The sequence below is a fragment of the Panulirus ornatus genome, chromosome 14 (genome assembly GCF_036320965.1).
Source record: "Panulirus ornatus isolate Po-2019 chromosome 14, ASM3632096v1, whole genome shotgun sequence".
NCBI classification, from domain to species: Eukaryota; Metazoa; Arthropoda; class Malacostraca; order Decapoda; family Palinuridae; genus Panulirus; species Panulirus ornatus.
Genome location: NC_092237.1, coordinates 8,872,301 through 8,887,300, shown reverse-complemented (window position 1 = coordinate 8,887,300; position 15,000 = coordinate 8,872,301). Strand labels below are relative to the sequence as shown.

General features: G+C 48.4%; 1 protein-coding gene across 1 annotated transcript in view; it reads right to left on the bottom strand.

The window, feature by feature from the left end:
* Window positions 1-292: 292 nt before the first annotated feature.
* Window positions 293-15,000, bottom strand: part of LOC139753284 (rab effector Noc2-like) — a 46,219-nt gene continuing 31,511 nt past the window's right edge. Inside the window, exon 3 of the mRNA XM_071669563.1 lies at window positions 293-749. Coding sequence (XP_071525664.1) covers window positions 530-749 — 220 coding nt within the window. The 3' untranslated portion in view covers window positions 293-529. The remainder of the gene's footprint in view (window positions 750-15,000) is intronic.

Here is a 15,000-nt window from a genome sequence, read left to right as displayed (position 1 = left end):
GTATCTCAATAATTAAAAAACACAATTAACAATAGATAAAAAAGACATAAAATAGTATTTCAATAATTCAAAAAAAACACAGTTAACAATAGATAAAAAAGATAATAAAACAGTATCTCAATAATTAAAAAAAACACAATTAACAATAGATAAAAAAGACATAAAATAGTATTTCAATAATTCAAAATAAACACAGTTAACAATAGATAAAAAAGACAATAAAATAGTATCTCAATAATTAAAAAAACCAGTTAACAATAGATAAAAAAATAATAAAAAAGCATCTCAATAATTAAAAAAAAAAAACCATAGCAATAGATAAAAAAGACAATAAAATAGTACTTCAATAATTCAAAAAAACACAGTTAACAATAGATAAAAAAAAATAATAAAAAAGCATCTCAATAATTCAAAAAAAACCCATAGCAATAGATAAAAAAAAACAGTTAAGAATAGATAAAAAAAAGAATAATAAAATAGCATCAAAAAGAGCAATGAAATAGCATCTTAAAATCTCGATGACATATAATTACAATCCTTTATTCATGTTACATTTCGAATGTGTACCTGGGCGGCGTGAGGTGAGGTGAGGTGAGGGGGGGGGAGGTTTTGGGTCTACCTTTGAGCAGTCGACGCAGATGAGGCTCGAAGCCCTGAGCATGGAGAGGCCCTCCCCACAGAGGATGCAGCTGTTGTTGCCATTGCCCTGGACGCGCGACTTCATGGCCTCCACCCGCTCCACCAGCCGCCTGCGGGATAGGAGAGGAGGGATACATAGATAGATAGATAGATAGATAGATAGATAGATAGATAGAGAGAGAGAGAGAGAGAGAGAGAGAGAGAGAGAGAGAGAGAGAGAGAGAGAGAGAGAGAGAGCAAAAGCCACTAACACCCCACCAACATATTCAAAGGTTAATTAGGCCTGACAGATATTGGATGGTGGTGGTGTTGGGTGGTGGTGATGGGGGGGTGGTGGTGGTGAGGGGGTGGGGGGTGGGGGGGTGGGGGGAGGGGGTTGGGGGGTGTGTGTTAGATGTCACCAGCAACAGCAGTCAAAACTCCCCCCCCCCCTCCCCTCCCCTCCCCCTCCTCCCCCATACGTTATTTCCCGCAGTGGCCAAGTTTTCCCCTCCCTCTCCCTCCCCTTCACCGCAGGCCTTTATGAAATTCCTTCGGTGACGGGGGTGTACCGTGTACACACACACACACACACACACACACACACAAACACACACACACAACTTTACTTATAAAGTATACACAAGTGAGTGCCACAATGGCCAGCGTCGAGAACTTAAAATATCACATCTGGACTTCCACAAAATTCCTCCCAGCCTCTTCGTCAAGTGTGCTTCCTCTTCGTTTACATGACTCGTAAAAAGACTTCAAGCACTCACGAAGGAGGAGGAGGAAGAGGAGGAGGGAGGAGGAGGAGGAGGGGGGAACATGAGGGCTTCGCTGACCTCACTGATCTATCACCAAGGGCCATGACCTATGACCACAGGACACCTGACCTAGCAAGCCACCAAGGGCCCATGAGACGGACCCTGCCAGTGTTGTGTTGGGGTACAGCAAGCAGGTCAACCGCCATACCTCGAGAGTAACCTAGGATGAGTTCGAAAACATCTCCTTCGGTAACTTCCGAAATCGCTCCAACTTACGAACTTGGCTCCTCACGGCAAAATTGAGTTACGTCCATCTTCGGCCAATATCGATCCCGATTTTTCACTCCCTACCAAAAAAAAACCCCAATACATTTCTCTCAGTGTTTCCCTCACAGATGCACTGCATGTCCTTCCTTCAAGTAACAAAGGAGGAATACTATCGGCAAAAAAACAAGAGGATAAAGCTTATGAAACATGACTTTATTTGGCTGCGTGTTGGCGGAAGCGTCTGGGAAGGGTCAGGGGGTTGTCTCCGGGAAACGTGAGGGTGAGGGTGGTGGGGAGGCGGAGAGGCGAGGCGAGGCTGGTTTACAACGTCCATCTACCAACGATGACTCGATTTCCAGCCCGCACGCAAGCAGGACCGGTAACGTCAGCGACTTAGGGCTGAGGCTGTAGCTGGGTGTGGAGGTCTGAGGTAATGTTCTTTTGCCCTCTTTGTCTGGGTTAGAGGAAGCAGGTAATGTTTCTCTCTTACCCTCTTTATCACCTGTTCTTCGTCAGCTGTGGACTTGAGCGACGTGGCTGAGGTCCAAGGGAAGGAGGAGTCTGTTCTTCACTCAAGCATCTTTATCTTGGTTTCTACTGCATCACTGAGAAGTCTCTTTGTCTCTTTCTCTCTCAGCAGAAAACACCCGGTGCTTCACCGGGGCGTCTGTCATGTAAGGGGGGGAAAAACAGGACAATGCACTCGTAATCCAGCGGACTTGTGGTGAAACAAGAGGAAATGAGCGCGTAACATAAAAACATAGGAGCGGGTGTCGGGCGCGACAGTATGACAAATCGTGTGAGTGAACCAGCGCGGGAGGCCCCTCGACAATTTAAGGCGTAGTAAACAAAAACCCCGAGTTCACGAACATATATTTACGCGCTTCGTCAACTTAACGCCAACACGGTGGAGTGAAGCCTCGCTCACGCACGCATCGTTGAGAAACGCGGCGATGACTGTAGGCGGCGTCATGAAGCAAAGATGATGATGCCTGGTGACCGAGAGATCTTAAGGCAACAGCACCTGGGTGGTGTTGTACGCTGTCTCCGGCCCAGGCGTAGTAACGCACCGTGACCTGAGCTTGGAATCTCACAGCCCCAGTCGTGTTACACGCCAGAAGACACCTTCCCCCTCACACCACCCCAAGCTTACTGAAGTATTCGCGAAGAAGAGACTTCTCATCACTGGTCGCTATCAACTACCACATGGCCAGAGAAGTGGTGGTGAAGGTGGTGGTGAAGGTGGCGGTGAGGGTGGCGGTGAGGGTGGTGGTGAGGGGGTATAAAGGACTGATCTCACCTGAACACCGACGGTTTTTCAATTGTACAAGTCGGGGCTGGGACATCCTCAGACAACTTGAGGAGACAGCCTTACGCCGTGAGGACCCAGAGTGTTCTTTAAGGAACACAGTACGAGAGAGAGAGAGAGAGAGAGAGAGAGAGAGAGAGAGAGAGAGAGAGAGAGAGAGAGAGAGAGAGAGAGAGAGAGGTGAGTGTGATTCCTGGGGTGGGTTGGGTCTGCAGGCAGAAGGGGGTGAGGCTCTATCAAAAACTGGCCAGGGTCATTCAAAGACTGTCAGCTCAGAGCCACCGTGTGCCCATCCATACACCAGCCCGATCCTCAACACCTTCCTCAGGTGTTGAGGTAAAGTCTTCTACCACACAGGCTCTCCCCTGTGTGTGTACACGGCCCATCGCCTTCAAAAACTGCTCTTTGGAATAGACAGTGCACATGTTTTTCAAAGTATATGCAAAACTATGGCATTCATAACGCACAGCTTTACAAAAAAGAAAAAATGCTAAAAAAATCAATGGCAATATAATGAAATGAATTCCATAGTATATTAGTAGATGAAAAGTATTTATGAATGATTATATTTACTATACATCAGGAATATATATATATATATATATATATATATATATATATATATATATATATATATATATATATATATATATATATATATATATAATGAGGCATAAAGATAATTAGATCATACTTTCGTAACTTATACACAACTTATAATTAGGTTCTAAGATAACTTTTTGAATGGGACGACACAGCACGGTGCGCGGAGCTGTGAGTCAGGATGAGCTACGTGGAGATGATACATTTTCTTCATTCTTCAATTACTCAGCGACTACGACTATTACTACTACTACTACTGTGTTAACGCAAAGAAGGTCTACTGTACAACGCAGAAGAGCATCGCATCTCGGTCCTTATTCTCCACTTCGTTGAACACCCGCGCACCACGGTAAAACGAGGTAAACCAAAACAAAAAAAAATAAGAGTTGATAGCTACCTTCAGATTTCTGCTGTGCAGAGTCTAATGGCCTCGGGCCTGAAAATAGAAAATGGAGTGGAGGGGAAACCACGGTAATTTGCCTCTCTGCCACATCTCGAAACTTCAACTTCGGCGCGAAGTTTCCTGACAGACAAGCGTTCCTCCAGAAGTTCCCGTCCTTCATCACAACTTCTGTTCGCAGCAGGTGATCACAGCTCAACCGCCTCTCGTGTGACACGAAAACAAACAAGACCCCTTTCTCGTGCGAAGTGAAATAATGAGTGCGAAAGTGAAGCGAGAATGTAGAATGTATTAGCAAGACGCTGTAGCCGATCTCATCCGTAAATAGATACTGAAGGACCTACTTGGACCGAGTAGAAGAAGAAGATAGAAACGACAGGAGTGTGTGTGTGAGAGAGAGAGAGAGAGAGAGAGAGAGAGAGAGAGAGAGAGAGAGAGAGAGAGAGAGAGAGAGAGAGAGAGAGAGAGCAGTGAGGAGTAAACAAGACAAACTCGTCATCCAGTCAAAACTGTTGGTATTCGGCCACACAACTGCTTATCATACCATCCCCAAAATTGTGAGACTGGTATTGTGGTGGAAACTGGCCATCTGGTAATATGACGCTCCCTACACAGTCTATCCACCGCAGGGAACTGCTACGTTCAAGTTACTACTTGACAAAGTCACTGCCGGGCGGGCCGACAGTGTGAACTGCTCCGGAGGAGTGAACTGCAGCCTCCACTTCTGGTCTCCCAGGTAGAATCTTATGTGTCCTTCCTTCACCTCATTTAGCCTCGTGCCATCCTTCCCTTTTACCACTCCTACTCACAGCCACCCCATCCCTCCTAGCCACGGCCGCCGCCGCCCCGACAACCTCCTAGCCTCCGTCATCCCTCGCATCCAACCCTCATTTAACGCCCTGTCCCCACCTCTCTGCAGCGACGTCAGCAGCCGCTGCCCTTGCGACACAACACGCTCGAAACCCCTGGTCCTCCCCTTAGCCGATACATCAACCCCGGGAGACACTGACCGACCTGGACGCCTCACTCCCCACCTTTATAACCTCGCCCGCCCGTCCATAATATTCACCTCCACGCATATTCCCCGTCAGGAGAAATTACCTCCGCCAGAACGTCCAATACCACCAAATTAAGGTCCCTACCAGAGAGAGAGGGAGGAGGCGTGGGGGTCGGTCGGTCTTGGCCGGCCGAGCCCTTGATGTGTTAACTGTTATGATGAAATTACCACTCAAACACATCCTCCCCTTACCACCATCACCACACACACACACCCTGGCGGCAGGGAGAGCTACTACGACGAGAGCACCACGACTCAGGCGCGACCAGCCACGACCACCGTGGAAGAAATAGATCAACGACAGAAGCAGCGTCGTCTTCCCTGGGGTTCGCCGAAGCTGTTGCTGCATGATGCTGACGACCCAGATCCTCAGCGAACACACACCCACACACTGTAGCTCGGGGATGAACAACAAAGAAACATCTTGTTTATTTCGCGAGATGAAATCATTACCTCGAGTGGGATGATAAATAATTAAAAACAGCAAGATTAATAATGGCACCCGAATGAAATATTCAAGAGGCCAGGCTTTTGGAACCTGAGAGCTGGCCTGGGCAGTACGTATCTCTAATAATAAAAAAAAAAAGATGAATGAAAAAAACATAATTTTGAATTACTTTTTTGACGTACGGATTCACGAGTTATTTGAAGCACTTGAAATGTGTCATAATTAACTGGATTAATACATTTTTCTTCTTTCAGATAGCACGATCCTGATGCTTTCCCCTCGAACCTTGAATCGGGTCGTCGCTCTAGCCAAGGGGAAAGAAGGGGGAGGGGAAAGGGAGAAGAGGAGGGTATGAACCAATTAGCCAAAGCTATGAGGATGAGAGCGTGAGGCATCCTCATACCTACTACCCTCATAGCCCTCATCAAACAGGGCGGCCACCATTACCATCCACCCAACTCCAAACATTACCTTGCTAATAACTCGGTTAACGACGACTGTTCTCCCCCCCCCCCCCTCAACAACAACAACATCCGGGTTGTATTGTGCGATCGTGGGGTAATATACTTACCCTGGGGGGGGGGGGGGGGGAGGCCCATGTAAGGTATATATGTACCGTGGGGGAGAGGCCTATGTAAGGTATATATATGTACCGTGGGGGAGGAGGCCTATGTAAGGTATATATGTACCCTAGGGGGAGGCCCATGTAAGGTATATATATGTATCCTGGAGATGAGGCCCATGTAAGGTATATATGTACTCTGGGGGATGAGGCCCATGTAAGGTATATATGTACCCTGGGGGAGGCCCATGTAAGGTATATATGTACCCTGGGGGGGGGGAGGCCCATGTAAGGTATATATGTACCGTGGGGGAGGCCTATGTAAGGTATATATATGTATCCTGGGGGATGAGGCCCATGTAAGGTATATATGTACCCTGGGGGGAGGCCCATGTAAGGTATATATGTACCCTGGGGGGAGGCCCATGTCAGGTATATATGTACCCTGGGGATGAGGCCCATGTAAGGTATATATGTACCCTGGGGGGAGGCCCATGTAAGGTATATACGTACCCTGGGGGGAGGCCCATGTAAGGTATATACGTACCCTGGGGGAGGCCCATGTAAGGTATATATGTACTCTGGGGGATGAGGCCCATGTAAGGTATATATGTACCCTGGGGGGGGAGGCCCATGTAAGGTATATGTGTACCGTGGGGGAGGCCTATGTAAGGTATATATATGTATCCTGGGGGATGAGGCCCATGTAAGGTATATATGTACCCTGGGGGGAGGCCCATGTAAGGTATATATGTACCCTGGGGGGAGGCCCATGTCAGGTATATATGTACCCTGGGGATGAGGCCCATGTAAGGTATATATGTACCCTGGGGGGAGGCCCATGTAAGGTATATACGTACCCTGGGGGGAGGCCCATGTAAGGTATATACGTACCCTGGGGGAGGTCCATGTCAGGTATATATGTACCCTGGAGGGGAGGCCCATGTAAGGTATATACGTACCCTGGTGGGAGGCCCATGTAAGGTATACATGTACCCTGGGGATGAGGCCCATGTAAGGTATATGTGTATACACAAACCACCAGCACGGAAGAGTAAACTAAGTGTCACTGAACAAAAGGGATCTACTTTAGCATATATTTAAGAACATCCACCATTAATTGGAATATCTGTCACACACACAGACACACACACACACACACACACACACACATACACACACACACAGACACACACGAGTTCACATAAAAAAAAAATGATCAGGTAATCATTAATTGCAAGGTAGAAATATACGAGAGTTCAGGCCTCAAAAAAAAAAAAAAAAAAATTACGATAATTTATCAGTTAAAGAATTTATGGAACTAATCCCATATTTCACGCCCACCAATTTGCCAGTTATCTTTACGTTGTAAATAACTTACATATTCAAGTTTTCGTGTTTGAAATACATAGAAAAAAAAAAGAAACTTATGATATCAGTACGTCTATAACATTAATCGTATAGACATATTGAAGTTGCTACGATAGTTCTATACCTGACGAGAGTCTGGTACGAATCAGCTACATGCAGACTGAGGCTTGACCAATGAACATCAAACATTTATAATTTGACAAAAGCACTGTTGCTGTAAAAATGACACCCACACACAAAAAAAGGAAAAAATATCAAAAAGTTCTTGTTTAACATAATGACAAATAAATTGGTATTTTCAAGACAGTGTTTAAACTGAAAAAATCTTTTCACTGTATCTCTGTAATCATCAAATGAGACCCATTGGTTTTTAGTTCATTTTCCTTGGACTAAGCCACGTCCTGCACACGAACAATACAAAAACCCCATCACCCTAGACACATTCTCTCTCTCTCTCTCTCTCTCTCTCTCTCTCTCTCTCTCTCTCTCTCTCTCTCTCTCTCTCATCGACGAGTATCGACACCCAGCTGCAGAACACATCCCCCTACCCCCACAAGATGTGTGTCAATACATCACAATGGATAATAACACAAGCGACCCTCTGACAGGTCAATCTGTCCACGTTACCATTGTCCGTCCGCTTGGCTCTGACTTCGGCGCCAAGAGGTACGACGCGGTGAACGAATGATTTCGGTCACTCAAATTCATCCTTAAGTTTGGGATCTGGTGCGTAACGGTGGCCTCGTAACGCCTCCTTGTGACAAGAGCTTCGTCCTCCCGTGAGGTAAGGCTTGCCTGCCCATCCGATGAGGGATGGGTCAGGAAGAAGGGGGCATCTGGTCGTACGCTGATTGGATAACGATGGCTTCCCCGAGGCCGTAAATAAGGAAGAAGGGAATGTGACTTGCCGTGTCATCGTATTCTCTCTTCCTCCTCCTCCTCTAGGACTGCCTGACATCCAAGTCCGCCTCTCGACCAAGGCTTGAGATACAAGTGACTCTGTTTCTCTTCCCAGTGCCACGTCAAAGGCCAATTAGCTTTATGATAAACCAGGCCCGTGACTGCACAGACTCCACAATGTCCTCCCACCAGTCGTTAATACGAAGGCCATTGGCTGGCTTCCAGGGGACCTTGGGAGCTCCCGTATTTGATGTGTGATTATTACACGAAAGTGCACTTGGGAACTTATCATGTTTGATTTCCACGTGGATTCATAGGATATATATATATATATATATATATATATATATATATATATATATATATATATTGCAAGGGCTCCTGGCACTCTGGACATGAATATGAGACCTGTGTTATTGCGTCAGGGGTGAAATATTGTGATATTCGCGAGACACGTCGATGCCACGGCCACCTCCCCTCTGTCTCACCCGAGGTGTGCATGGCACGGTGGATGGATTGCCGAAGATCTGGCCTGTAGGGTGAGGGAAGGCATGTCGCTACTCGGTGGTGCAGGGTTAAGAGCCTAGGCTCTGTGGGTACTATGTAACCACTGATGGGGGTTGGCTACACTGTTATTATGTGTTGGTCCCTCTTCCTCCTAACTACTGTGCTCTGGTTGTGGTCGCTCCTAACTACCTACCGTGCGGTGGTTATGACAGTCGCTCCTAACTACCTACCATGCTCTGGTAATGACAGTCGCTCCTAACTACCTACCGTGCGGTGGTTATGACAGTCGCTCCTAACTACCTACCGTGCGGTGGTTATGACAGTCGCTCCTAACTACCTACCGTGCGGTGGTTATGACAGTCGCTCCTAACTACCTACCGTGCTCTGGTTATGACGGCCTCTCCTAACTATCGCACTCTGGCTTGACAATGGGCCAAACACGCCTATTCAGAGGCTGGCGTCAGAGTCTGGCGTCCAATTATCACAGCGTTCTTCCTTGGTGATCACAGAGCTCCGGGGCGCAAAAAGGCATACACAACGTCCCGTCCTTTGTGCTGCACAGACGTTCTATCTGTTGCCCTCCGCTGGTCACACCTGTTGCACTGTCCCGTTCCGCGAACCAAGTCCCGACTGTAAGGGGGGAGACACAGAGACCACAGGAGACCTGATGGTTGTATGACGAGGTGTCATCGGCTGGAGGAGAGTATATGGCTCTCTCTCTCTCTCTCTCTCTCTCTCTCTCTCTCTCTCTCTCTCTCTCTCTCTCTCTCTCTCTTCGTCACCGTATAATGACAACTCCTTGACGTAAACCAACGACCCGTAATGACCACGACGACGACTACGGAACTGCCAAGACGACGTATACGGCGACGACGACGACGACCATCTTCCTAGTGGGTCAAATCAAAGACACGACCCCGCGCATCTGGACGACCCCACTCAAACCACCCCACGGCCACAAGCGCTTGACCTCTGACGTCAGAGAGCGGTATTCTCTGTCGTATGAAACTTTTTAATTAAAGTTTTCCCTCTTACAGGATACGAGAGAAAAGGGGACCTCATTTCACCCATTCTTTCTTCTTGGTGTTCCACCACACCAGCACCACCCTCCCCTGTTGCATGTGGCAGGCAGAACCTGCTCTCTCTCTCTCTCTCTCTCTCTCTCTCTCTCTCTCTCTCTCTCTCTCTCTCTCTCTCTCTCTCTCTCTCCGGGTGACATGAGACGGGAACAGTAGGGGTGTGACTGTCGTCACTTTACCCTTCTCTCCCCTCACCGTGAGACACACAACAACCACACCACTAAACGCGCGCACGCAACTGTAAACAAAAGAGTCTGGGTGTCTTTTTATCTCTACTTCTATCTTCCTTATCTCTCCATCTCATCACTGTATTTCTCTTATCTATCTTTCTCTGCTCTCCCTGCTACCCTAAGTCAGATTAAAACGTCTCAGTGTGTGTGTGTGTGTGTGTGTGTGTGTGTGTGTGCACAGAAAGATCCTTGTGTTAAGCTGGTAAGCACAGAGAGAACACATCATTTTGGTCATGATGTACACGGCTGTTGATTGGGTTATGGGGGTCAAAAGGGCGGTCGGGAGCGGAGGCCTGGACACCCTCCTCCAGAAGGAGACAAGAGACGGGTGCTCATCCTCCTCGAAGGCTCAGGCTGGGGTGTCTGAATGTGCGAGGACACAACCAAGATGAGAAAGAAGGAGAAATACATGTTAGTATGTGTTGTGATGAAAGGAACCTGGATGTTCTGGCTCTGAGTGACACAAAACCCAAGGGAGAGGGGGAGGAATGGACTGGGAATGTCTCAGGGGTTTGAAGGCAAGGATTGGTGTGAGGGTTAATGGCTGACGAAGGGGGGTAGCACCTCTGCTGCAGGAGGTCCATTCTTTGTTGTCTTGTTCTTCTGCATTGGTCACAGACGTGAACAGTGACTCTGGATTTCATTCCATGCTCTGTATAACATTTTTCTTCATTCGTATACGTTTTGTTTAACGTGATTTCAATTACTGCTACATCTTCTTTCTTACTCTATCATCCAGTTCCATTATTCTTTCTTTTTTCTCTTATGTCATTCCGCTATTCATCCACAGATTTCTGTCCCCAGGTATTATCCATTTTGCACCTGTTTCCTTTGTGTTTGGTATCAGCTCAGTGTGTGTGTGTGTGTGTGAGAGAGAGAGAGAGAGAGAGAGAGAGAGAGAGAGAGAGAGAGAGAGAGAGAGAGAGAGAGAGAGAGAGAGAGAGAGAGAGAGAGAGAGCGTTTATCATGCCTCTCGCTTTTCCAATAATCTGGACCTGCAGTGAAGTCCCTCACTGCCCAGTAATCATATTACCTGTTGTCAGCGTTGCCTTCCACCCTCCCACCTGGGTGTCACCTGTTGTCACTGTTGCCTTACACACACACACACACACACACACACACACACACACACACACACACACACACACACAACACAGTACACACACACACACACACACACACACACACACACACACTCAACACAATACACACACACAACACAACACAAACACACACCACACACAAACACACACACACAAAACAGTACACACATAACACACACACACACAACACACACACACACACACACACACACACACACACACACACACACACACAAACAACACAAACACACACACAAACAACACAACACACACACACACACACAAACACAACACACAACACACAACACAACACATACATATCTATATCTATTTATCTATACGGTGCAAATTTCCCTACTGCCTCAGCACGAGAGTCTGGAGGAAGGGAGGGAGGCAGAAGTCCAACTCACTGGGGAGAAGAAAAGATATACATATAGCCTCTTGGATGTGTGGGGAGTGGAGAGAGAGAGAGAGAGAGAGAGAGAGAGAGAGAGAGAGAGAGAGAGAGAGAGAGAGGGAGAGAGAGAGAGAGAGAGAGAGGACGCAAGACAACCTCTAATGTTGTTCCCTTTCGTCACGGCTGCTTGGCTTGACTTGGGGCCTTGTCCCCCCCCAAACCACCGACCCCCCCATCTCTTCATGGCGTTGGCCCTATACTACCACTCACCACCCACCACCCACCACCCTCCCGGCTGTATATATCCTCCTCCTCTCCTCCTCCTCTCCTCTCCTCCCTCCCACACACAACACAGCACTACACATAATTGGCTGGACGACATACCACCCTCCCTCCCGCACCTGCAGACATGCACTCAACTCACGCACGCCGACTTCACACCCGGGACAACACACACACACACACACACACACACACACACACACACACACACACACACAGAGGGGTTCAATTCCTGGGAGAGGCAGCCTGTCCACAGTCCACCCAGATGTTCATCCTCCTCTAAAGGGCTGGTCGATAATATGGGTACTTGCCATATGCTAGTGTGTGTGTGTGTGTGTGTGCATACATAGGAATAAAAGACATGATCCACATATACACAAGGTTAAGAGAAGGGGCAACACGAGTGTAAAACTCCCTCCCCGTAACATAGTAATTACATATAATATAGATGCAAAAAAAATACATAATACTCTACACGTACACAACGCCCATAGCTTGTAGGGACCAGAATTTATGGGGTTCATTACATGGGGTTTCGAGGAACGACTGTAAAATGGGATACGACTATATTCCACATGTTTACGTTATTTCACGGTTTGAACCCCAGTGTTCTGATGGCAGAGAACAAAAGAACGAGGGAAGGAAGGTTGGAAGATGAGAAGACAGATGGAAAAAAAAAGAAGGGAGATCTCGCATTTTCTTTCTTTCATCTTAATCAGGAGGCTGATTCCATATATCCCCATTTCTGAGAGAGAGAGAGAGAGAGAGAGAGAGAGAGAGAGAGAGAGAGAGAGAGAGAGAGAGAGAGAGAGAGAGAGGAACGACTCGCATCATGTGGGAGGGGGAAAGTTGTTGCTAAGATGACGTTCGTGGTGTGGCATCACGGGTGTGAGGGTGAATGGGATGTATCTTCAATGAGGGCGTGCTCGACTCTAAGTTGAATTAGGTTTGGAATGATCCCCAGCAAAAATAATGTAGGTAGGCCGGAATGAGATTCGGAAGAAAAGGGAGGGGAAGAAAAAAAAGGACTTCCACAGCCCAGATACATTCTGTCTCTGATGTGTGTCAGGCATTGGAACCACGACCCATCAAGCAAGCCATGAACTGGTGTGGGATTAAGGTTTCAGCAGAAGACGACACGAAGGACACCACCACAGCGACGACATAACATCTGCTATACGTTCAGCACAGCTGGAGGCGTCCCAGCCGGCCGAGGCTGGTCCCGATCCCGACGAGAAACCTGCATTGAAATTGCTCAAGGAAGACCATTGAACTCTTCCCAAGTGCCTAAGTTGGACCTTCCGATGAGGGAGATAAGAGGAGGACGTGCCCTGCTGGAAGTGATAGAGGTAAGTAAGACTATGATCAGCAGACACCCCCCCCCCCCCCCCCCCCCCCCCCCCGGAGACAGAAACATGACGGCATATAAAGTGGGAGAGCTCTGAGGCAAGCAAGGGAGAGGTCGGGGCGCGCGCGCTGGAAGGGGGGGGGGGTGATCGCAACGATCGGGAACTTCGTGTCCGGGGTTGCTTCGTGAGTTGTTCCAGCTCGATGAGGATGGAGGGAGAGAGAGAGAGAGAGAGAGAGAGAGAGAGAGAGAGAGAGAGAGAGAGAGAGAGAGACTGAACACACACACACACACATAGATAGATAGATATTCAGACAGTTAAATCGACAGAGAGTCAGAGGGATCCTGGCCACATGCACGACCGACCGACCGCATTAACCCAGTACACTCTCTCCTGCTGGAGTGGACAATGAGCCTCATGCTCTTCATAGGATTCTATATATAACCCAACTCAATTTTGCTGCTGTCAGCGGCCGGGTTATTGCCCCAGCCTCCGTGTCCATCCCGTGAGTGGTACTTACCGTACCGGCCACCGTGTCCATCCTGCGTCACGGACCATCAAGGCCTTCTTTCATTCGTCTCTCCCACGTCCTGTCCTCCAGCAGATGACCCCGGTCATAGACCATCAAGGCCTTCTTTCATCCGTCTCTCCCCATGTCCTGTCCTCCGGCAGATGACCCCGGTCATAGACCATCAAGGCCTTCTTTCATCCGTCTCTCCCCATGTCCTGTCCTCCGGCAGACTGACCCCGGTCATAGACCATCAAGGCTTTCTTTTGTCTCCCTTTCCCACGTACTTCTCAGGGACGGAATAACAACAGAGGAAGCGGCATATTCCGGCAGGACGAAGAACGCTATGCTAAGAACGCTCTGCTTAGGGGAAAGGTCCTGTGTTAGACGACTGCAGCTCCCCCCAGCGAGGCATGGGCGTGTATCCCGTGTTCTCCAGACAGCCATCGCCACGGTCGGGATCTCACGACTGTAATTAACGCGACGGCATCACAGATCTACTCAATTAGTCGCTAGCGTCATAGCACCACCTTCCCTTCCCTTCCCTAAGGTAATGATCTACTTTAATGACCTTCTCTCATGTAGGCGTCTGAGGGCGACGCCCCTTACGAAGCAGGTGAGGTGCACCCTGGCCTCCTCCTAGGGATGGCGGGGTGGAGATGCCATTCGCGATACAAGTCATGCAATTCGCGCCATGCGCGCCCGCCTCCCAAGGGCGTGGAGGAAGACTAAAACAGGTGATGTTACCTGCAGATACAGATTATGATGATCACAAGACGGCCCGGGGTGCGTGCACGTGTGTGTGTGTGTGTGCACGTGCGTGCGTGTGTGGTGTGCGTGTGTGAAGGATACGAACCGGGACTGCTGATATTTTGGGACGAGTGCCAAGAGCCACAGGTACAGGACAGGGACACAAATGGTTTTCATCCGTCCAGGAGGACCAACTCATCTCCTCAGGACCTTCGCCACAAAATCCTACAGCCTTGCAGACCTGCGGAGTGTCCTTACGCGTGCAGCCCCACTCCCTCCCTCTACACCGAAAAACCTCTTACGCTTCTCCTCCTCCTCTGTGGTCGACTAGCGAGGGGAGGAGGGACCAACACCTACTCCAGCCTCGACCCTAGCTAGCTCACACGTTCGACGGAACGCCACTCCGCCACCGACCAAACTCCCAGCGTCTGTGTATGTCTCCCTCCCGATTGTAGACAAGGTCACCCACAACAGATGACCTTGTGAGAAATGA